The sequence below is a fragment of the Melospiza melodia genome, chromosome 1 (assembly GCF_035770615.1).
Source record: "Melospiza melodia melodia isolate bMelMel2 chromosome 1, bMelMel2.pri, whole genome shotgun sequence".
NCBI lineage: Eukaryota > Metazoa > Chordata > Aves > Passeriformes > Passerellidae > Melospiza > Melospiza melodia.
This window is the reverse complement of record NC_086194.1, coordinates 146425510-146451569: the sequence shown is the minus strand read 5'-3', so window position 1 is coordinate 146451569 and position 26060 is coordinate 146425510. Positions and strand designations below refer to the sequence as shown.

Genomic DNA, 26060 nt, shown 5'->3' with positions numbered 1-26060 from the left:
TTCAGTGTTTTTTTATTGTTCAAACACAATGTTAAAACAATAAATAAGATGTGGTAAGAATTCATCATAGTTTGCAAAATAATGTTCCTGAGAAAAAACAGAATCAATTTACTGGATGAAATGTTAACTGGGAGTAATTTCTCCCAGCATGTGAAAGCATTCTATTGATGGATTCTGCCCTCAGGAAAACTTGATTTTGTAAAGTTATTGTAACTGAAAAGGATGGCAAAAATTGGCAGTACACCGGCACTCTCTTTTAGAGAAAATAACTTGAAGAAAGCCACATCATGGTAAATTTCTTAGTCAAACTTCTTTCTATCTGATTTCAAATTTCTAGCATGGTGATTAATTAAAACTGTTGCACTTTTATCTCTCAACACCAGTTATTATGATAAATGAGATATGTGCCTTCTGATGACAGAAATAAGAATTGTACCACACAGACAGGAAAAAGCCTTTGCATAGTTTAATTCCCTGGCTGGTGTCAAGCGGTATGACTAATGTAATTATGGTGCTATTTCTAAGCAGTTTGGATCTGTTGGTAGGTTTAAGGAAGCCAGAGGGATCTTCAACACAGCATTGACTAAAGGCAGAGTGCACTGGAAAAGGAAAGCTGTGATGCTTGGATACATGTGAGCCTCTGCCAACTCCCACCTGGGAAGCAACACTTCCCCCCTTTCCCACCTGAGTCATGGAGTGATGCATAGGTCTTACTTTCTCATTCTTCTCCTTCCTCTTATACATTTCTAATACTTCCTAATTGTGTAATGAGGTTCTCAAAGGAGGAACGAAATAGTCTTCTGAACCCAAGGACAGATGCATAGAAAATTCCTTGCCTCTGCTGCAGCACCATCTCTGATTAAATTCACAGCTGACCCAATAGATCACCTGCCAATAAACAGTGGAGAACTGGTAAACGCTTTTCTACTGTCATGAAGGCTCTTTTACCTCAAATGAACTCCCCATAGAAGCTGTCAGCTTGCCACAGGAAAACTTCTGTTCCCAGAGTTACTGTGGAACTGCAGACAAGGAGAATGTTTGTTCAGAAGGAGCAACTGAGTGTATCTGCTTGGAGATCTGATAGAGGAATTTTTTCCTTCTGTATGGGGTGTGTTTATCACAGGTGGCTATGGGAAAAATTGCATTAGCCTGGAAGCACATGGCCCACAATAAACACCTTCTGTGGGGATTCTGATGATAAATACTGGCAGCACATATCTCCTACAATGGGACTATTTTCTTAAGCCTCAGCTAGCAATCAGCTTAGTTCTGATACAGAGGGATTAATACATTCACAGGATTTTGTACCATCCACAGTGATGAGAAATGGCACAAACTGGAAAAGAAGTCAGCCACAAAACATGGACATATATAGGTATATGCAGCTTCACTCATTTAAAGATGTTTAAAACAAAAAGAATATTTCTGATCTTATTTTGACTAATAAAACCCAGATATTTTGCATTTAAAATAATCTAAAAATGCATACAAATTTTTGTAAGTTTGGGAAAAGATTTTTTAGTAACCTACTGTGGTTTTTCTCAAATTTAATTTTTATTTAACCTCTGAGGTGTCAGTTTGTTAAGCGGCCTCGGTGCTGACCAATTTAGCACTGCATGCAGGCTAAGAGAATTGGAATTGTTCAGCCTGAAAAATAGATGGCTTAGGGGCGATCTAATTGTGACCTTCCAGTCTCTGAAGAGAGCCTGCAAGAAAGCTGAAAGGGCTGGTAGTGATGGAAAAAGGTACAATGGCTTCAAAATGAAAGAGAGTAGGTTTAGGTTAGATATTATGAAGAAATTCTTTACTGTGAGGGTGGTGAGACACTGGAACAAGGTGTCCAGAAAAGCTGTGGATGCCTCATCTCTGCAAGTGTTCAAGGCCAGGTAGGATGGAGCTCTGGGGTTTGGAATTAGATAATCTTTAATGCTCCTTCTGACTCAAAGCATTCTATGATTCTGTGATTTCACACCCACAATAAGGTGCAGAGATTTCATGATTAATAATTTTAAAAGGAATTTAAAATTTTTGAACAAACATATTTCTTCAGTGCACATGAGCATAAGTGGGATCTGGCTCAGGCCAAATTGCATTTAGTTTTGAGTAGAACATGCATCAAGCTAATTACTCTTTCACAGAGTAACATCTAAAGCTTATTAATATTTTCTACTCTTTGCTTTCCTGACTAGAATGAATAAATGATCAAACTAACCATCTATGTGACAAATAAATTTCTACAGCTGTGGAAATGAAACAGGTGTGGCTGGCATGTATTCTTGGTTGGTCTTTTGTCATGGAACTGCAGATTCATTTTATATTTAAGGACTTTGTCAGTAGTTATACATTACAAGATAAGGCTTGAATTTGTGTGTCAAAGAAAAAGAAAAAAGCTTGTTATGTACCAAACTGGAACAATATTATTCCACTCATAAAAAAGAAAGGTGCCAGAAGGAGTAGCTCATGTGTGTTGCTGAAGTCAAGGAGTATTAATTAGACACACATTATTTAAAACTATGTAGCATCTTAACATGCCATAAAATTAAGGGCATGACAAATAGAAGTTTGATTGCACACTAGGAAAAAAAACTGATGAAGTTATGGTCCATAATTAACAAATTCCTTCAGAGTACAACTTTCTTAGGCCTTATAAATATCACAAATATCACCAGAATTACTGACATAGCTTTCAAACTGTTCCACTGGGGAAATTAATTAAATTAATCTCAAATACTCTCAGGGAGGGCATTGATAGAGCTTCAAGCATGTGATCTTCTTCCAAGGAAAAACAAACAGGATGCTGTTTTTTTGTACAGTCAAGAAGGGAGCTGTTACTTCTCCAGAGTGCAAACTTCTGGCCACAATAGCACAACGCTTTCAGTACAGCCTGGAACTGAACTCCATTTTCTTGGTTTTTTTCCATTTTCTCCTTTTCCTTACACATGCTTGCTTATTGCAAGAAACAGATTATGAAATATAAATTAATGCATAAAAGTTCAAATGGCATTTAATCATGCAGGATAGTTTGGAAGAAATAAGTAACAAATTGTTGCTTTCAAGTCACAAATGGTTGGTTTCTAGTATAACTAGAAATAGGTTGTTACAAAGAGATGAAAATAAAAGCATATTTGAGATACATGCCTTAATTCTTACTGGAGGTATAGAAAATTTGTAAATTATGTAATTGAAAGGGAGAGATCTCAGATTCTGAGTCTTTAATCATCTTGTTCTACCATGAACTTTTACCATTAAGAGTTTATATTCAAACTCAGAGATCACAACATCAGACAATATTTTATTTATATAGCCTACAACCTTGTCTCTATAGACCCTTTCAGTGAGCTTTATCATTATTGTTGGTGTTATTTTTAGCTAGTTAGTAAGGAAATTACAAGAATTTCTCTAGTTTCTATAACTTTAGTTCATCGTTAGTCAAATCTTTCAATCACTGACTCTATCATGACATCATTAAATGGAAAGATCACTGGTACCATTGGGCTCTGCATCAAAAGGCCACTAAATGTTCTTTTTTAAAACTTTCACCTTGATTGGATGGTATTAAATCCTTTGAACTTCAGTGCAGACACAAACTCTATCATGAACTATTTTTTTCTTATATCATATTTTCTAGAGCCTTGAGCATCATGTTAATGCACTGGTATATGAAGTGTTAAATAACATTAATGTCCTAATATTTCTCAGTAATTTATGTCTAGAAAATTTATAATATAATAGTGAGCAGTGTGAGTGTATTCCAAATACATTGTAGCTTCCCTTAAAAAAACCCACTTATGGCAGGGTTTATAAATTAGCTGCTTAATTTGCATTTGCTTGAAGCACAGCCAAATATGTCATTGTTAAAAAAGAACCCAACATTTCTTTTTCCTGTACTAAATGTGTTTTAAACCAATTCAGCTGGTGGGTTCTCAGAAGGGAGAGACTGAAAATACATACACAAGTTTTACTGATGTCTGTCTGATACAAGACATACAAAACTATTTTGCAGTTTCTTTTGCCTCTATAGGGAGAAGAGAGACCAAAGCTGCAGATAGATCTCTGAAGATACAGTTAATGATAAAAACAACTTATGCCTGTTAAAAAGTGTCAATCTTGTGTAGAGTCCATTCTTAAGGTCTGACTAAATAATTTTCCAAGGATTGCCTAAAATGTTGTGTCTCATAATATACTAATTCAATAATTCTCTTTTGTAATTAAAGTTGACTGCGAACTATATAAGTGAAACTTGTCTTCTGCTGCTGTGAATGACAAGATAGTTACATGGCCTAAATTAAAGGATTCAGGTGTGCTTTTGAACACAAGGCATATTTCCTTTCTTTTCAGGATCCCAAATACTTGACTGACAGAACTCCAGTGACATCCTCACTTTTATCCATCACTAAACTCTGCTCTCCACAGAGGAGGACTTGAGTATGGAGTTGGGTGAGACAATGATGTGCTTAGCTTGTTAGTGTTCAAAAACACATAATCACAGGGGATTATATGCGGTGCTTTTTATTAAGAGCTCTGGGAATCGGGGTATATTCAACCCAAATCTGACTCTGACCATACATCCGAAATGATCATGTTTTATACACTATTGTTACATAACTTTCATGTTAATTATTAAACTTATATTGTTGTATTGTATGCATAAATTTAGCCCCTCTCTGAATTTCCAACATAGTTTCTCACTATTCTTCTTATGGTTATATAATAATTACATTTAATTACTAAACAATCATCACATCTAACAATTATATAATTTATCATACTGCTTACGCAGGTGCAGTTGATCTGGGAAAGCACAAAGCCTAACATTTTAGATTCTATCTTTAACTTTTTCCAGGGTTCCACTATCAAGCTAACCAAGAGTCTGTGCAGAAATGACCTCAGAAATGAGTTTAAATTCTGGCTCAATGTATATTTATATGTACATAAATGAACAATAATAAGCTGGAAGTTTCTTTACATACAAAGCAGACCTGCACTTCAAAAAGTCACAGGTAGGAAAATGAGATTCCTTGCAAGACTAAGGTACATTTTAATGGTGCAACATTTATGTTTCTAAAACTCCAAACTTCAATAGCTTTGTGTTTGTATTAATTTTTTCTCAGCCAAAAACTACAGGAAATTATTGTAGATTGGACACTTTAATGGCAGTTTCAACAGATGCTCCAACAAAGCAGCTGAAGAAACAGAATAAAAAGACATTCACTTGTAAGACATTCTTTCAAATTGGTGTTAAATCCCAGAAGAAAGGCTCCTAGGGCACGTTATGTGTCTGTTTTCTGTGACTGCAGTATGAAGGACAACATAATTGTTACTCTTTTCTAAGCAACAAAGACTTGATTCAATGCTATGTCAATCAATGTGAAGGTTGCCATTGATTTCAGTCTTGCATGACCAAAACTTTCATAATCAATAAAACAAAAAGAATGCTTGGAGGAGATGCTCAAAGGCAAAATATGCTCTTAAACACCCAATTGCTGAATGGACTTTTAAGAGAGGTTAGTTGGAAAATGTTCACTGAACATTTCTCTCTTCTGGTCTCTCACACATGACAGCCATGGCTTTTAATGCCTATCACTTACATGTAACCTGACTATCCACTAAAGTATAACCTTTTTTTCATAAAATAAGGACAAATTATATGTATGGAGTTTTTTCTCACCCCCCAGGCATAACTCTGCATTTCTGTTTATGTACCTAAAATTTCTTTAGCAAGCAAACTTTTTTACTAAAGACTTTAGATGCTTCAGGATACCTATTGGAGCTAACGGGATCTCTGGAGAGTAACTGACCAGTTAGCGAAATATAAATAATTCTGTAGCAGATCTCTTTTGTTTGAATACATACAGTACGTTCTGTGGAAGCAGGTTTTAAGTGTAAATATAAACATGTTCTCCAGCATAACTAGTAGCATATTTTATGTTGGGCTTTTTAATATTTTGAAACTGAATTATAATAAGCAGTCTTGGTTAATGTAAAAATGTGTATATATATTCAGGAGAAGGTGAAAAAAAATATGTAAATGTACATGCACATGTATTTTTAGGAAGGGGAAGAATGAAATCAGATTTCACAGTGACTGCACAAACATTTGCAGTAAGGAAATTCAAGTAGTATTTATAGGCAGGTCCATCCAAATGACCCTGCATTTCATGAGATATTGTCCTTGTAATATTTTTGAATATATCCTGGTAAAAACCCTTCTAATAGAAAGGAAATATAAAAGGCTTTGTGTTTACTTTCAAAATGTTCCTAGCATTGTTACAGTAATATCAATCTGGACAAAAAGAGTTTTCAATTAATCACAGAAGAGATTATTTTTACATACAGGACATACATCATAAAACCACTATATTAATATTTTTAACACTAGAAATATTTAATTTTCCACTTTTTGGGGGGTTCTTTCATAAGTATAAGTAAAATATGTGTGAATAGCAGCAAAATATTTTTTTTTGACAGACATTAAAAAGAACCCAAAGAGGCTCATTTTGAACATGTGTTAACAACAGTTTTTGTGTGATAGTCAAGATTTGCTAAAAATTCACTCAAAATATCTCTGTCATATACAATAATTTCTGCAAAGATGCTCAGAAATGTTTTTATCTGAGATTATATAAAAAAATTCAAATCATTGTATGATTGCTCTCAAACTGTTAGAGAGGGCACTGGTATCTATATGTAATCTACTCATTGCCTGCCTCTGGCTACTTGCAAATGAACCTAGCTCAGAAAAATGCTTCATTTCCTATTTGTGGAAAACCTATTGGCTGATCACTGCCAAGTGCAATGCAGCATGTGTGGCACATCCCAGACTACTTACAAATATATATATATATATATATATATATATATATATATATATATATATATATATATATATATATATATATATATATATATAAAAATGTATACATTACTGAGGACTGGTACTGTAGGAGCTTCTTTCTAAAAAGCTGATCTTGGAGTACCAAGGACATAAGGACAATGCCAAAAGTTTGGCAGATTTTCTACCCTCACAAAAGTGATTTGTAGACAAACATATTGAAACATGATTAAAAAAAATTAATTTTAAAAAGTATTGGAGTTAGGAAAAGTGTGTTAAAACTAGATCCATACCAGCATGAGTCCATCTCTAAAAGGCTTAATGCTTAACAAATATCTTAAATTGAAAATATGAAATTATATCCAATGGAAAGGTTCATCAAATCAAGTATCTGAAATGAAATCATAACATATATTTCTATTTATCAGGACAGGCATCCTATTTTACAAGTGACCAGTACCAAGGCACTGAGATTTTCTTTGGTTTTTAGTTCAGCCACCGAGGGGAAGCAGGACAGTACCTCCCTTACCCTACCACTCCCTATCTGAGGGGTTTTTTTTGCTAATTATAGACTGCATGTTTAGCAAGAGCATCTTCCCTTCAAGCAAGATGGTTGGAGGCCAGGTTGGACGGGTCTCAACCTGATCCAGTGGAGTGTGTCCCTGCCTGTGGGAGGGAGGGGTTGGAATCAGATGATCTTAAAGGTTCTGCCCAACCCAAAGCATTCTATGATTCCATGAAAACTTAAAGATCATTTTCAGAATAGCAAACATGATTTCTGATTTTTGAGACTTTCTGGGATTAGTTTTCAGCTCTCTGCTGATAGTACATGTTGCCCTGCGGTTACACAATAAAAATATGGCAAAATCAAAGTGTTATAAATAGCTGTGCTAAACCTTCAGTGAGTCCTAAGTAAATAATATCAGAATGCAAGCAGTAAAACAAGGCTAGAATGCCATTCTTAGCTCAAGCTTTACGACAGACCTGGAGGTAAACCACAATCAGCAATAGAATTGTCTTCAGACACCATTAATGAGACAAATACCAGCAATTTGGAGGACAATGGCTGTTGTATTTGAAGAATTACACGGGGGTGATTTTCTAAGGCAGTTTCTAACTCACCAGGGTCAAAAGAAGGCTTAAAATACAATATGTATTCCTTATTTCTCTATTTATTTATTGTGAAAAGTAGCCCTTGGCAAACTTTATTTTGTGGAAAATTTAAATAGATTCTAGAGATAGCTGCTGTCTTCTGGAAAGGACAATGTGGAAGAGATGCTATCTTATTTACAGGGACAAGGACAGGGACAGAAAAATCTATAACCATAATCTGTCGTTATAATTCTGGTTATTACTGACAATGTAGCCTATTTTTCAGAATGTTTAACGAACTAAAAATTGAAAAAAAATGAAAATAAGAAATTAGCTGGAGAAAAATTGAAATTTATGACCAAAACTATAAACTTTTCAAAAGTAAAAATGAGACATGGAATGCTTTCATAGGAGCTAGAGGCTAAATATTGGTCTTTTGTGCTCACATTGTAATGTCATTTTAATGTGTCCGAGATCTCTGTCCTTTTGGGGAAGCAAGAAGAAGGGAGAACATTTCAAAACTAACCTCCAGAAATGTATCTGGGTTTTACTGTTGAAGAATCTCGAAGATATAACTGCTTAAAAAAATGATGGACTTTATGCATCATTTAGGCCTTGGCTGATACTTTACAACCAGTAAATATACCTTTAATGATTTATCAGATTTTGGTTAATATTTTGAGGTACTTGAAAGATGTTTATTAAAACTATGGTTTTTTTCCTTCTGGTATCACCACACATGTACTGAACTTGGTCTTGTGACTGGTTAAATCTGGAGGTATGCCACTGAAATACAAAGTTGTTTTTTTCATTTTCCATATTTAATGTGAAAAACATATTTAATGCTAAAACTTTCATTCATTTATTGAAAAAAAGGTTGAATCTGTCAGAAAGATTGGGATTTTCATCCTGTCAATAGTTTTGATTACAAAAAGAGGCAGAGACACAAGATTTGTCTGGTGCTAAAAGACATGTACTGGATATCAGATGGAGGCATTCTTTCCTATGCTGTTCCTACAGAGAAAGTAAATTTAATGCAATATGAAAAAAAAATTGAATCAGTTATGAAAACAAAGCAAAAAAAGATTTGTTCTTAAAATCAGGACTTCCACTGCACAAATACACAGTCATTAAATTCTTTTGTTTAAAAAAAAAATCAGAACTTTCTATGAAAGTAAGCAACAGCAGATTTTCCCTTAGGAGAGCAGGCTCTCTGTGTTCTGAATACCTCAAGGATTCTTCCCCTTTTTCTGAGTAGGCAGGTAGGTGGCAATGCTACAGCAGCGCATAGAGTTCTTTATAGGGGAAGGCTGTAGTTCCTTCAAGATTTCCAGAGTTTTGTAGGTTTCAGATATTTTATGACAATAATACTCTTTTCAACTTGCATACAAACTCTAGAATTTGAGTAAGTACTTTGCAATCAGTTTTATAGTAATTCTTTAAAAGAGACTTTAGAAAATAGATGAGCAATCTGTATTCAAAATCGAAATGATGGAGAGGACAAATTGCAAATTCCTTTAGTATTTTATGACTGATTACACTCAGAAAATTTATATCTTAAATCAGCCTGCAGTAATATAAATTTAGGTTCTAACAACCAGACTTCTGTTTGCTCAAGTTAACAATTAGAATTGTCTTTCCATATAGATTACTTCAGACTATGGTTATCTTCAACCTAATGATTATTACTTTAATACAGTTCAAGTTTTTTTTTTTTTATTGGTTTTCCCAGATGTCTGGTCTTTATTGGAGTGAAGTCATAAAAATTTTAAAATTTTACTAAAATAAACACACAGTAAGTGCTGTTTTACTACTGAGAAATTGTGTGGTTGATGAACATAGCAGCATGTGGTTCCAGTTTGCGCAGGCTGGAATTTTATTTGTGCATGAAAACCAGTAGTACCCCTATATTTTCAATACCTTCCTAGTTTTAAATGACCTTTCAAACATAAACGTTCAATGGTGTGGCACATTCACCGCTAATTCCCCTAATGCACTTCAAATCACATAATCCAAATTACATTATTCACATCTGCTCATACTTTTTAATAATCATCTTTTTATGATCCTTAATAATAGCATATGCATTTCTATGAGATGTCCCTAGCTTTCTGATTTTTCCTTTTTGTTGAATTGTTGTACATTGTCCACTATTCTACTAAATTATGCAAAAGAAAGAACCCCCCCAAGCATTTAAACCATAATCTTTTAATGAAGTCAAAGCTATTATTAAGCTTTTTTACTGCCCCAGATTCCTCCTCCATAAAACTGAAGTGGCTGGCTGAATTTCTTCGTTATGTTCTCCACTTGCATTTCTGCTATTCTGACTTCTGCTCTCAGACAATTCTTCTAAAGTGAGTTCTGAATCTGTACCTACACTGTTTATTCCTTTCTCTCCCCTTTTCAAGGCAGACTGTTAGCTTTTGATTTGTAAAGGTTTTCTCCACACTTTCAGCATTTCCTCTACAAGGACAAAAATTCTACTCTTCTTCCTGATGCAGACTCCTGCCAAGCAGTTGGAAGCATCATGTAAGTTGTGTGTGTTGAGTTTGGTCAGACTACTAACCTCTCAAAAGATGCGCTATGAAACAATTTTCTTTCAATATTTTTGATTTATTTTTACTGTCTAGAAGCAGAAAAAAAGTCCCATGTCTGCTTTAGAAGTCTACACAAATACTTGAAAAAGTGTCAAAGAAAAAATTGTAGCTCATTTAGACAGCATTCTTCAGTCAGGAACATATACCTTCAGTTTTACTGCTTGGTAACATGGGAATAACGAGCATGAATAATTTCAAATAAGCCAACCCTCTCAGCTCACCATGAGCTCCCTTCAAAGCTACAAGAAAAAATTTTCTAACCCTGAAGCTCCTGACTTATTGAGTCACAATTGTATTTTTTATTTGTATAAAGGTTTTATCCATCTGATGTTAATATTCAAAGATATTTGTATTCCTGCAGATCATGTGTTTCTTCTTGCTCAGCCTTATTGCTGATACACTTAATTGCGTTGAACTCCACTTCCTCAAAAGGTATGCAGCAGCAGGAATATCCTGGGGCTATTCCAGGATAGCTTTACATGAATAAAGCTGTCTCAATACCATGCTGAAGAGATATTCCCTTGTTGTCTAGGTCTCTGACGTTTTAAGGAAAGAGGCAGAGTTTTCTTATATGTATCTGGGTCAGCAACTACACTTGTTTTCCCCAATGAGATTTGGTTTTCCAGTCACTTTACCTCTTAGCACACTCTGTATTAAAGGCTGCCGTTTTCTTTGAGCAGCAGCAGCCTCAGTACTGAGGCCTCTTTACTGCCCTAAGAGGCAAAAAGAAGATGGAAGTAATCATGGGCTGATCAAACTGTAATATAATGTGACTCAACAGATGCCAACTCAGTTCTTTAAGCCTGAAAGTGGTAATTACTTCTCTAAGGGGTGACAAAGAAGATAAGAGCAGTAAATCCATGATAAAAAGATTTGCGAGTGGGACCTTCTCAATGAAAGAAAATATATTGGACAATGCAATATACCGAAGAATTCAGATAGGACAAAATACTCCTTCAAACTGTAATTTCACAGAATTTCTCTTCTTTATCAGTATACACAAAACTCTTTCTTCAGCAAGACAAAGATTCTTCACAAACATACATGAGGTAGTGCCTGCAGACATTACATGACAGAAGTCATCAATGCATTTGGAGCACAATTTCAGGGACCTTTGACGTTGACAGGATTCTTCATATTGGATGGACAAGTTTGGGAATTCAATTTCCAGCACCCTGGAAAGGGACAGTATCTGTGGCTGCATTTATGATAGCTGTTGACTTTATCAAGGGTTCCCAATATTCAAAAGTAACTGATCGTTGCCTCTGCTGCCATTGTGCTCTGACTGTTATTGCCAACATGTGTGAGAGGTCCCATGATACACTGAGAACAAAAAGCTGAAGAAAGCAAGAGATAAGTTCTATTTTTTCCCCTTAATTTCTCCACCCTTCCTTTACCTTTCTAATCCCCAGTTCAGCACTCTGACAGCACTGGCATCTCTCTGGCAGCACTCTGCCATTTCCTCCTAGGTGCTGCTCTTGTGCTTCCCCAAAACATATCTGCCTGCCACACCAGCCATCTCTCTTTTTCTCCACTTACATTTCTTCTGAGTCAAATTTATGGTGTTAGACCAAAGAAATATTAAGGATCATCCTTTCATGCAGAACCCTTCACAAGGTTGTGGTGATTTATCTTGTCAAGCTACACAAACCACCAATAAATAAGAATAATGAGAGTTTCTTAAAGTTGCTTTATAGGTAAATAAGTTTTTTTCCAACATTATTTTCTTCAGGGATAGTAACCTTCCTTGATTCCTGTAATAGCCTTCCTGAGAAGGCTGCAAGAAAGATTGTAATGAGAAATGGAATGTCTGCTGCTCAGTTTGGGAGAGGAAGCCTGGAGGCGTGGCATCTCCAGAAGGTGGGACTGTGGATGGCTGCATGACTCTCCATGCAGAAAACCCACACCTGCACTGCAGCCTACTGCAATACTTTTCCTGACCATCCTCCCCAGCAGCCCCAAAGTAGGACAGTCTAAGATTCCAAGATTTATTTCAGGAAACTCTTCCACCACAGTGCCCAGTAGCAAGACTGTGTTGTCTATGATGGTTTTCCCTCACTCAGCCATTACGCCCATGCAATGAAATGAGAAACCAGCCTATCACCTAGATAACATCCTGAACCAAGCATCCTGAAGGATCAAGCATCCCATCATCTGCTTGTGCAGATAAATGTATGCATGGAAGCTGTGTATTTGTCTGTAGGTAGGTACACCTACATACAGAAATAGCCTTAATCTGAATTTTGTTTATTTAGTGAGACAAGTTTTACAATTAGTTGTGATAGTTATTTTAATCTTCATAAGTTACAATGTTTATAGAATAAATAAAATATGCTAAGTATTTATTATAAGGGCCACTTTTCTACAATTGAACTCAAAGTTACAAGGAAAGAAAAGCGTTAAGATTAACTTAGAAGAGAATATTTATGTATTACGTTGTAGCTGAAAATATGCATAGGAAACTTTCATCCCATTCTTACAGACAGGTAGGTAAACACATTTTTTTTGCGTGTATTCTTCTAGCAACAGTTTTTGTACCTGAGACAGAAATTGGATATGGAGATTACTTCTATTTTGCATTAGAAAAGTGCCATCATATCTCTACATTTTCTATCCTCCTTTCTTATCAGATGTGCTTTTGAATTAAGTACAGAATGCATTTATAACTTTTTAAAAGCAATAAAAAGGGGGTTGGAAAGCAATGGTTATAGTGCTCTAAGGAGTGTATGAAATCCAGAAGCATAATTTCAATGAATAGGGAAAAGCCGCAAAGTTCACTTTCATTTTGTGCCACAAGTTCAGGTGTGGTAGTGAGGTGTAGTGAGAGGCAGTGAGGAGGTATGGATCCCAAGGTTTACTCCACATATATTGGAAATAATATACTCAACATCTTTTTTTATGTTTTATTAAGGGGCACCAGAAATGCACAGAAAATGTGGTACCTACCTTCTGTTTAATGGAGCTGCTACCATAATTCCTTATATTTCAGAATAAAAATTGCTTAGATTAAATCTATCCTTCAAAAAGCCTTTGAATGATATAAACAGGATCATTATCAAAATTACTCTTTTTTTGTTGTTTCTTTTTTAGGGTTATTTCAGTTACTAATTAGCTAATGCATTAATGAAGCATCCATCTATACAGTACTGGTACCTATATATGTATAATATATATGCCTATATATGTAATTTATACAATATGTATGTAATATTGAGATATTTTCTAGATTTGGATATTAAAATTGAAGACAGTTTTAAAACAGAAAACATTGCAACATCCACCCTCATAATTACAGTATGAATTCTGATCATGTTTCACTGGGTTTTTTTTGCCTCTGGACAAATCACAAATTTTCCTTGGGGTCAGTAGGGGTGAAAGCAAGGTTCTCTTCAAAAAAGCATTCTTAGGAGCATCCTGTGCCATTTGAGTGAATTACTGTATCCTTGCAACAAAACCCCCTTGAAACTCATCTACCCCAGCACAAATTTTTTTATTGTACACTATAACCAGGCTTGGACAGGAGAGATTGCAAGAATGCAGCTGGTTATAGAAAGAGCTCCTGGTTTACATAATAATGGTGACAGTAATTAATACATTAAAAAGAGCTAGATTAATCATAATTTGCCTGTATATAAATAATTTTCTTCTATTGCTGCTATGAAAATTTATGATAATTTATTTTTTTGAATGTGATGCAGATGATTGATTTCTGTTGCAGACATTTTAGCAGAGATCTGTCCTGCTAAACTTTCTACATTCAGCACATCCATTTCTTTTGAGCAAGACAAACTGAAGGACAGCTACACTGATTAATCTACAAGGACCAGAAACTGAGGTCAGTGATATAGCTGTATATATCCCTCTGAACCCTAGCAATGCTCCTGTCCAAATGAAGTCCAAACTTATGTGGTTTTGAATTCGATATTCTGCCCCTCCTGCCCTCTCCCCAAAAACACAGTGTGTACATGGCATTTTTCTTAGAGGAATGCCTTTTTTCACAGCTTCTGACATGCTCTGTATTCATAACTCAGCCTTTTACTAGATTTTCTTACAGTAGCAGATGCCTCATGACCTGACCCACAGCACATTTTCACTTGCCTCAGTCACCTGTTCCATAAGCTTCCAGAGGAGGCAATATTATACTGAAATTCCCCCATCTGATGCCGTAGCAATTTAAAAAGTCAAAGGGGTGCTTGACTGGAAAGTCATGCCTTAGGAAGCCGGTGAATTTTCAGGGCTGGAGTGTTGGAAAGGCACAGCAGACACACATGCAAGCTTCTCTTTTCTTCTGCTAGCAAATTAGTTAATTCTGAAAGTTGTGATATAGGAAAATAAAATAACAGCCCTTAAAGTTCTGCTATCACTGGCTTCTTAATGCAAATCACACAAAAAAGTCCACCAGGGGAAAGCATGTCAGCCTCATCAAATCAAAGGTCACACCTAGCCACTAATTAAGCCCTGAATAAAGGTTGCTCTTTTGAACTAAACTTATATTTAATCTTTGTTTCTTTGTTGATGCCATCAAGCAATCACTTTCTGAGGGTTTCCATGGTAACAAGTGAGCTTTTTTTTTTTTTTTCCCCCCTTCATTTTAAAGCTCTTTCATGCACCTAATATGAGGAAACAGTGGGATAATTGGCATGGAATACTGTTCCTGTTTTCCTGGTATAATTCAAGCAAAGCAGGGTAAAGTAAAACATGGTTTTCTATGAAACTGGAGATTTATTTTCCCTCCTCTCTAAGAACATTAAAAAAAACTATAATTTACTTACATCTTTGGTTTCTGCGTTTGCTCTTGTACATAGTCATTGTGAAGAAATTCCACTTTCTAAGAAATAATTGCCTTGACCACAGACAAAAGAGATCGTGCTCCTGCTTTGCAGTGAGACAGTTGCTCACTGACAGAAGGTAACCAGCAATCTCTCGGAGAAAGGCAGGGTAATACCATTCTCCTAAAATCCAGGGGAGCTGCTGCTGGCTCTAGCTATTTTTTCTATTACAAGGCTCAGAGACAAAACATATTTATTTTCATACTTTTTTTTTCAAATGTGTTTGATGCCATGTAATAAAAATCCAGAACACAGATAGAATCATGTAATCAGGCAAAGTGGGGTAATATGCTATGCAATGGTCTGAAATCAAGATTCCTTGAAAAAGCCCTGACATAACCAAAATTGTATAAATGACCTCATAAACTAGCAAAAACTAACTTTCCATTGAGAGCGCTTAGAATTATGCATATGATTATGTTAAAATATTTTTGGTTACATTTTCATTTCTATTACATTTCCAAATTACTATTAAAACAAAATCAACACATGTTGATCAATTAAATCCTGACTGCATGTTGGAGCCCATGAATAGATTATTCTCTAAATAAATAATTTATATAATATTCATTTATAAAATTAAATTATTTTTTTAATGCCTATATTTACTTCTGCATCACCTTTCAATGACTTAATTTGGGGAAAGCTATGTGAATAACATTTTGCTGATAGTTCATTTTTGTAGCTACTTCACTGCTCTCTAGTGTTTTGAATCACAAGGTCATGGGGATAAAGTGACAGCATTTTATGATCATCCACATATATGTATATCACCATTTCAAAGAATCCAGATATCTTTCTAAATGGAACAGGTGAAGGGTGAGGAAATTTTTGCCATGTTGAGGAGATGGGAGCTGGTTAGATTATAGTCAAGAAGATCCCAGTGGCAATAATGGAGTTGAAAAGAAGAAGAAATTCCAGGTCATTCAGCAATAAGTCTGCCTTTAATAAAATTGAGTGAATATATTTTTAAAGTTTTAAGAAATTTGTATTTTGAGCTGCTTGCCATCTTAAACTCAGATAGCACAAATGCAGAAGCATCTAAGAAAAAAATAGAATAACTGTAATGTCTTGAAGACTGGTAATAGTACACTTTCTCCTGCTTAAAATGCATATTTAGCCAGCAGCTCCCTAACTACTTAAAGAAATAAGAAAAATAATATATTTGGCTTACATAAAAAACAATAACATTTGGTGTTCATGGATCGTTCATGTTTCAGTCAAAGAGGAACAATTTGGTAGCATTCATCTAAAACATTGACCTATAGTTACTTTTCTAATGAAAAACAATTAAAATAAATTAAAAGAAATGTCTCTTTCAATCTGCCTACCCTAAATTTAAATTTTTCATAATAATTTCACCTCTCAGATATATCAGATATATTTTTATATTTCCATATAACCATTAAATGGTGCACATGGTGCACCATGTGCACTATTTAATTTGCCTTTCAGTTGTTCAGTAGTCACAAATCCTCATATTGACATGCCTCTAGTTACTGAAGCAAAATCTTTACTTTATGTTGCTCTATTAATCTAATTTCCTCCTTCTGTCAAAATCTGACCACATACCTTTTCATTTGCTTTGGATTTGTATCAGGAAAGCTGAGGATAAAGTGTAGTCTGAAGAAAGTAAAAGAAATGGCTATTTTTTTTAGATTTCTTTAGTATTTCACCTACAGTTGTCTCAAAATACCAGACTTGAGATTACACCATTTCAATTGCTGAGGTCAGCAGAAAGGTGGGAGATTGCAAAACAAATCAAACGTGACAGGAAGAAAAAAAATTAGTATAATTGCTAAGCGTGGCAGCAGACAAACTATCTGCACCATATAGAAAGACCCTGGAGGCCTTATATTCAAATAGCATTGTGCAGTTAATATCCATTAGAGTCAATATTTTTGCACCAATTTATATGAACTGAGGTTAACTCCACAGTTGCCCTGCTCAGTTTTCCCTCTGAGTAAATTTGCAGCCGAATCAGATCTGTGATCTGACTTTAACTACAGAGATCTGTGGTCTCCCTTTAAATTTACTGGTTCATGTAGCAATCTTTTCTTTTCATGCTCTCTTCCTTCTTCTACCTGAAGGCTCCCAAACATATTATTCAGTTCAAACTTTCCTTGTTTCATTGATTCCACAACATGTCTCCAATTTTTTTCCTCAGCTCACATTAGATTGTAATTAAAAAGCCCAGATCTTTTCCTTGTCATTAATGTCTACTTTTTCCCTGATTTTTATTCTGTGTTTAACCTAGACATATATTACTAACTCAATGTTGTCTAATGTACAGCACCTACAACAACTTGCATATTTTTTCTACTGGTCTTTCATGCATTATTCTATTACAACATGTATTTATATGGAAATATTTTGGCAATGGTATAATATAAAAAATTAAACTAAATGGGTATTTCATGGGATAGGGATTAATTTATTTTAAATCAATGATCCTTGAGAGCATAGCCTATATTGGTTTTTTCTTTGTGTTAATTGGAACTCTGGTTCTTCAGTGCAGTGAAAGGCATTTGCTAAAAATAAGTATAATCTGTCTGGCAAATCACTGTAGGTCTCTTCAGGAGAAAATATTGCAAAAACCCCACACCTTGAATGTGCTGGCTAGATTTGAGTGGGCACAGCATCTTCCTGTTTTTCTGTGTTACTGTTTTCTGTTAGGAGGGTTTAAAATTCCCTTTCACAGCATTACACCTTGAAAAAAGTCAGAATCTGGCATATGGCTGGTTAAATGTAACCAGCTAAGTGAGGTGGGAAGAAATGAATGGAACATATGAGCAATAAAAAAATCACCTTGTCACATTAAACTTATTGCTTTTCTACAAGGATGCGTCTTACATGATTGAAACAGTTTAAAATGTTATTTAAACAGTATGTTGGAACGAATTTTATCAGTCGTTGCTGGTGGTAAAAGATAATGTCTACATAGATAATGTCTACATCTGCACATCTCATAACACCTCTTGCCTTTCTCTCCTCCCCACCTTATAGGTCCCAATAATAAGGTCCCAATAATAAGGTCCCAATATTTTCTTTGAATACTGTAATAAAATTATCAAACTCTCCTTTTTTAAGAAGAAAATAAACAAAATGCAGATATTTTATAAATGTAACTGCTAACATGAATTTCACATATTACTCATCAATAAACACTTTGCCTGGGTGGTATGCTCAATTTTATTTTTAATGTACAGATCTTGGGCAGAAAAGGAAGGTGGAGGAAGCTTAAAGTCTGTTCTCTCTTTCATTGTCTAATTTAGCACACCCAAAGAGTCTTCTCAGATAATAATCTTTTATAGCTTCCACTTCAGTACTTATTATGATGTCATCTAAGAAAATATTACATCCATGAATATGAATTAGTTCTTTCTTTGAATAAAGGGTATATGTAAGCATCAATGTTTAACCTCCTCCAAGTAATAACCCCTCCTTGATAAAATTATTGATCTATTAAAATAATGTATGTGCACCTTTTACTGATAAATACTTATACAGATATCTAACAATGTTGCTTTATAACAATTATATTAGTTAAATAAAATTCACTTTAACAAGAAATGTCACTTAGCTAATAAGGCAGATTTATAAGATATTCTTTTTATGACGTAATGAGGACAGAGCTTAAAATATTGGCCAAACCAACCCTGCCTAACACAGGTAAAATACTGCAGAAACAGTGGCAAGTTGGATGAGAAGGAGTAAAATTTCCACATGTCATGACTACAAGTGTAAGTTAAAATCAAGGAGTTACAAAAATGTTTTTCAGGACACAACAAAGCTGTCTAGCATTCCTGAAACATATCAGAAATAAAGACCATTGACAGTGCCAAAGAAGGAAAAGGTTTATTAATAGGTTAGCTGTAGATTAAAGGTCTCAATTCCACTGCCTAAACATTCATGTCTAGCACTAGTTCAGTGATTTGTGGTATCTGAGACATTCTCACAGTGCCAGAAAATATGGCACAGCCCCTGTGGAAAACCTACAACTTTCTGGAGCACCCTGCTGAAGCCAAGAGTGTCTTATGTGGCTCTAGGCAAATATCTAGGCAAGTAAACCCTGCCCAAAGAGTTTATATTCAAACCTCTTTCTGATGATTGCCATTATTCCCTAGCATTTCTATATTTAGGGTCATTGTTTTTAAGTGTTTCCAACTTTAACTCTCAGGTCTTCACCCTGCAAGACTGTGATTGACTGTAGGAGGAATAATATGGAGAAAGAAAATGATGAGTGACTGAATTTGTAAATATGCTCAAAGAGGCCACTATTTGTTGGTACATAATCACAGCTGTGTGTATTAAGAAATTGTCTGGATAAAAGAGAAATAACTGATCATAACACTTTCAAATCAGCAATCCTCCTCTTTACTAAAGACAAAATGCAGTTAAAGTGTTTCATAAGTCTTCCATTTTTTCTGTTGCTTTTTGCTCTGCTCCAGTGTTTGTATTCAGAAGAATATACAGTTTGCAAGATTTCATGAAGACCTCATGTATTTATCAAATTCTGCCTTAGAATTAAATTTGCTACATTCTCAGCATTTACATCATCCAGTAATTTAGGAAAAAAAAAACAGAAGAATTTTTTTTCTGGAGCTGTTTGATTTTAAGAAAACTTTTGCTGTTTCTTTTCTCTATTATCTTCTACATTTTTGCTGACCCATTTTACTTTTCTTCAGCACTATCAGACAGTAATGACACTTCACCACAAAAGATTCCTTTTTAGATAGCAGGAGAAAGCCCCTATGGTACTGGTCCTACTTTCACCATGGGTAATTTTTTCTTATTCAATGAAGCTTTTTTACTAGAATTTCATTTGTCTCATTGTTACAGTAGCATTTATCTTTAGTCTTTAAGGAATTCACTGTCAAGCTTCCCTCATTAGATTGTGCTCTTTTTATCAGATGTCACTATAAGAATTTAACAATATGATCACAGAGGTATTAAACAAAGCCTGACACCTTCTTTCTCAGGTAGGAGCTCAAACTGGCTGCTCCTCATGGCCCTTGCCCAGATCCCAGCATGTTCTCATTCCTCCAACAAGAACACTAGAAATACATTTGGATATTTTTCTGTGAGTCATAATTTCCCAAGGTTTAATGTGCCACTTCCTACAAATATAACATTGGAATCAACATGTGCTTGTCTAAAAGTGAAATTGTTATCTATTATTAAAGAGAGGAGTTTCAAAACGTGAAAAAGGTTTAGAGGAGGAAACCCTAAATCAATCGAGTTACTTTTTAACTGTCCTTGAACAAAAATTTTTATGGAAAAAAGCCATGAATAAGCCATTTTCCCTGTCTAGATGATAATAGAGTCTGTAAAACAAAGATTTAAATAATTTTTTTGGAAACCAAGTTTGTTAAAGGTAAGCATAAGAAGGCTTGCTAAAGGATTTATAGCAGATTAGGTATCTCAGAGGAACCTTCATTGGAGATCGATAAGATGACCACTTGTAGTTTTTTCCAAACTTTATTTGTGATCACATATGCCCAGATCCAATATCGATTGTCATAAGATTCAGCACTGGCCAAGATTTGGTCCATCTTAGTCCCTTAGCCTCCCTAATTTTAACAGAATATTTCAGGCAGGGGGAGACTAGTATGTCATGGGCTACTTAACACCAGAAAGTGTGAAGCATGTAATGTCCTGTATCTACTTTTAAGGAATACTGAAAAATGAACCTCTGCTCTTAATGGTGGAGCAGCTTTTTCAGCTGGGAATGAATGAGATCACCAGTGGTTGGACCCTGATCTGTGTAGGAAATTAAAAGACAGAAACTTCCACAGATACTGAAGGGTTTGATTTGCAGCCTAGGAAGAAGCTTGGATTGATGTAAAAATAAAAGTACGCAGACATTAAGCAGAAAAATTATAGATTTAAGTTTCTGTAGTTGCAAGTAAGGATATGCCTTAAGTAAGTGAGAAACTGTATTGAGTAAGATAGTGAAGAGTTTTATAGTGCAGTAATATAACTCTATAGAGTAAGTTAAGAGTTTACATGTTATAATAGAAGTATAGATGTGTAGGTGTAATAGTAGCCCATTGCACAAAAGTACACCCAGTGCAGCAGAATTAAGTGAAGATTACAAAAACAAAATAAACTTTGCGGCAATTTTCCATTGGTTTAGAATGTTATATATTGCCTTGTAACTACCTTGTGGCTACCTCGAGCTATGGCTGACTTCTAGCTCCTCTAAAATCCCACAGCCTTTGAAGCTGGTGTTTATCTGAGTAATAAATCATTTTTAGCCGACAGTAGTCCCATCCCTTCATTAAGGTGTCAATACTCTCTATCTTTGGAGCTACAGACTCTGGTCTGATAACTCAGGCACCTACAGACACGCATTATGAACATCTTTCAGAATTACAATGTGTCCTCAATTACATTTGAGTAACTTCCACAAATTCAGAGCAGCTGCAATGAATCAATATGCTGTAAGCTTGAACCTTCACCTTCACTTCATTACAACTCAGAATGATGTTTTTTTCACCAAGAGTTGCCCCACAGCATTCTCACCAGTTCCAAAGATTGACGAGGGCTCTAGAGCTTGATACTTTCACAGCTTTAACACACTCCTTATTGTCTACATTGTCCTTATATAACCCTTAAGTGAAACTTGGCCAATTCTATTATTTCCTCTATTCCAAAAACAAGTAATACAGTTATGAACGCCTGATAGTTCTTCCTTTTCTCAAAAAAGTACTTTACACAAAAAAGTCCAGGTCCCTTTAGACTTGTAATGATAGCATTAAGCTTTCTTAATCTGAGGAATATTTAGCTGTTATTTTAAGCCAGGTACAAGGAGATATTCATCTCTGAAATGTCTGAAAAAATCAATTAAATATCAGGCTCAGAGTTAGATATTCTATATGGTAGTTTCTATAGTGGAAAAACATCTTCCCTTCTGCTTTGGCAAGTGGAAAAGATGGTAAATCAATCTCAGATGAATGATGTTTTAACTCATTTCACTTACTTTACACATTCCTTAGATATAAGTGTGTTTGTCCCATCTTAGAGTAGTTTCTTTCCTAATCCACCTCGGTTCTTGAAAGGTTTGCTCTTGGCCACCTTTGGTTTTGAGCAATTTTATTATTTTGGGGTCTTTTTCCTAAGTCCAGGCTTCTCTTCATCTTAGCTTTAATTTTATTTTATCCACGTTATTTTTATTTTATCCGTTTTAACTAACCTTGATAAGTTTTCATTTGTTCTTTCAAATGCTTTGCTTGCTAATTTGGCAGGGACTTTCATTATCTTGCGTTTGATCTTGATGAGATTTTCACCATCCAGTAACAATACTTAGTTACTTTTACATTATTTCTAAACCTCTGTTTAACAATTGAGCCAATCCTAAGTGGTGGTCTGGTTCAAATTTCACAGATTATGGACTAAGCGCACCTACTTTCCATTAAAAAGAGTTAGGTTTGTATTCCAAATTTTTGTCCAAATCTAACTGATTCCACACAAAACCGTATTGTCTTTACAATTTACATTATTATGGTAAAGAATGCAGATGATGTATAGAGAAGTGACGTCAATTTTTCCGATCATTAAACTATGTCTTAGCAATTTAATTTATGAGTATAATACTATTAAACATTCCTTATATTTTACCTCACAGTAATCCTTTAAATGATCATAATCTTTAATATATTACAACAACATGCCAAAGTTATAGTTCACTGAATTTCCTAAGTAGAGGACAAACACAGACGTGTAGTTGAGACCTTCCTTGTTAAATAAATATCAAATTTTAGAAAAATGTCTATTGATATAAGAGAACAATATTTATCAATTATCAATTGAAAACAATGTTATCAATTTAATTATGAGCACACTAAAAATTTAAGTAGGTCTTTGAAACAATCTTAATGTGTCTAGAATTAATATTTCAAAATGCAATACTTTTTATTCAATTGATAATTTTTTTATTCTTGTGGAAAACTGTCAGAAAGATACCAAGTGTTAGAATTTTTTCTTCCTTGTTAAATCTGAAATAAGTCACAGTGCCTCTGACAGGGACCAGTTTCTATCATCTCAGAATACTGCAAATAGAGAAGAGTAGACAGACACCAGATGTGGGGCCAAAGCAGCTGTACTCCATTAAAAAAAATTAGGCTTTTAACAGACTACCAAGTGCTTAATTGTGTATCAAGCACTTAATTTTGGATTTAATACAAAATGTTCATACATATAATTTCTAGAGAAATAAAATGCTGAATATGGGTTAGTTTTCATGGGAAATTTAAGAAAGTTCTATCAATCTGTCTTGATTCTGCTTAAGTAACAAAATCATTCCACCTCCAAATAAAAAGTTGTTTTTAATGGGAATTACACCCACAGTGTCATAGTCTCCAAACAGAGGATATCTGTTTCAATTTGATTGGAGTGCCATGCAATGAAATGCTGCCCTGCTTTCCTTTTCACACTGGTTTTAGTTATCATCCTGATGAAACACTTCACCATGCTAAATTCAATGGGACAAACTTAGAGAACAGAATCCATTCTTGAATAACCTAAGAATATTTCTAAAATACACCTGAAATTCAGGTCTCTTGATTCTGTTCAAGCACTAAGTACTTGAATACTTCAAACAGGTTTTTCAGGAATAACCATTTGAAGAAACTGTTTGCTGTCATCACCATTGCACTATGATATCCTATTTGAAAGTTTTTATATGTTCATTGAAACAGACTGAACTCAGATTCAGAATGCATTTTCAGTTCTTCAGTGCAGTGACTGTTGTCTCCCTCTGTGTCCTAAACAAAACAAGTAGAGCTTGAGAAAGAGCCTCTTGTGAATAAATGAGGCCCTTAAAATGTTAATTTAGGGCTCACAGCAATGCAAACTGATGATGCTTTATGGCATGGTCAATAAACAGTTGCTGCTTCAACCTTTAATTTCAGACTAATGCTTTTTTTACAGCAATCAAGAGAAAGATGAAAATGTTCTGCTTTCTTTTCTCATTGTATGGCATCTGTCTCAGTGTGGGGGACTCAGGACAATTTTAGCCATAATCAATCAGTACAATTGCTGTCTTGAGAGGGCTAAAAAGGCCTTTAAAAGAGATGAGAAGAAGATTGATTTTTGGAGTGATGGAAAAAGCTGTATTGTAGCAATTCACCACCAGACCATGCTAAAGGATGCACTTTTGGCACACATAAGACAACATCCTTTGAATTACAGGGAATTGTGAAATACCAGAATGACTCCAACTCCACTACTCAAACATTTTCTTGTGGTTTTTTTAAGGGTTCTCATGTTTTTTTGTGGGGTGGCAGTGTGGGGAAAGGGCTAAGAAGGAGTTGTTAAATTAAAATTATTAATGCAAAATTATTTAATGTCTTAATGAGATTGGTGGATGTCAGGGGAGGAGACACTTTTTTCATAGCCTAAATTAGACTGCATGTCTTTTGTGGGATTATGTACATTTTGAGTGCGCTGAATTCATGAATTCAGATTTTAGAATATACTGCCTATATGTCAACTTCTCTAAAAACTACAACTGATTCAAAGACAATTTCTGAGACAATTGAATCCTATATAGAAACAAGATTTTTTCCACTATGCATATAGCAAGCCAAATAATTGGGTTTTGTTTTAAGCTCTAATCAAGGCTGGTAAAATAACACGATAGTGCCATATAGCATTTAAAAGTTTTTCACTGGAATGCTTTAAATATGTTCACCTGTTTTTGGTAAGGGTGTCAAACATTTGAAGCACGTTTTGCATTAAAAAGAACAAAAAAATCTGGCTAATATCAACAACACCTACAAAATTACAGAAATAAAAAAAAATCATGGTTAGTTGTAGAGGGCATCAAAATATGCCTTTGCATGATAAGGTATTGCCAGGTGAAACATTGTCTAGTAAGGAATGTTTCAAAATCACAAGAAGAGGAAATTGGAAAGACTACTACTCCTCACCTTGAGGTTTTACTGCTGAATTTCACATAATATTTTGAATTAACTGCAAATGCACATAACAACTCTGTTCGATGTTCAAACCCACAAAACAGAATTGTGTTCTCAATGACCTGAAAAATAATTAAAAAGAGATATCTGTACAGTAGAGGAGATAAAGAATGCTTTTATCCCCTTATGGATTTAACAGGAAAAATGCTTTCTTATCCAGGTAAGAGTTAAGAAGCTAAGTGAAAATGTGAAGCTAAGGCATCCAGGAGGTTTAATTAAACTGTACTCTAAAATCATAGGCAATGAAAAATTTAGGAACAAGTTTTCTGTTCCCTGTTCTATAGCACCTTGGAAAGGTAAAAACCATTTCTGGTACTATGAGAATAGCAATTTCTGTAGACAGTCTGTTCAGAGAAGATAGCAAAACTACAGGGATATCTAGAGTAATTTTGGACAAATCTGTCCCCAGATTTTTTTTCTTGGTTCAGCTATACCAGATAAAATATGCTGATATTTTAAAATGAAGTTTAACTTTTACAGATAAGAAAAAAATCCCTTTGTGGTGCTGCAGCAAAATAATAGAGGGATTTAAGTGTTACTACTCACCTTTGATCTCTAAACTGAAATTCCTGCTCATGTCTTAGCATATGAAATGTGTAGTGGATTATTTTGAAACTAATTCTCATAGGATTCAGTTTAACTGATGCTGCACTGAGCATGTAGGTCCCTTCTGCCATTACTGAAAGAGTAAGGTGCCTTTAGAAGCTGGCACAAGGATGGCCATGAG

General features: G+C 34.8%; 1 protein-coding gene across 6 annotated transcripts in view; it reads right to left on the bottom strand.

Moving 5' to 3' along the window:
* Positions 1–26060, bottom strand: part of RALYL (RALY RNA binding protein like) — a 367622-nt gene that overhangs the window by 91979 nt on the left and 249583 nt on the right. The window contains exon 1 of one of the 6 annotated variants that reach the window (XM_063170969.1): positions 15294–15441. The exons of the other annotated variants lie outside the window; for them this stretch is intronic. Within the exon in view, the coding sequence (XP_063027039.1) occupies positions 15294–15330 (37 nt within the window). The 5' untranslated portion in view covers positions 15331–15441. Of the gene's footprint in view, positions 1–15293; positions 15442–26060 lie in introns of those variants that run through there. 6 annotated transcript variants of the gene reach the window in all.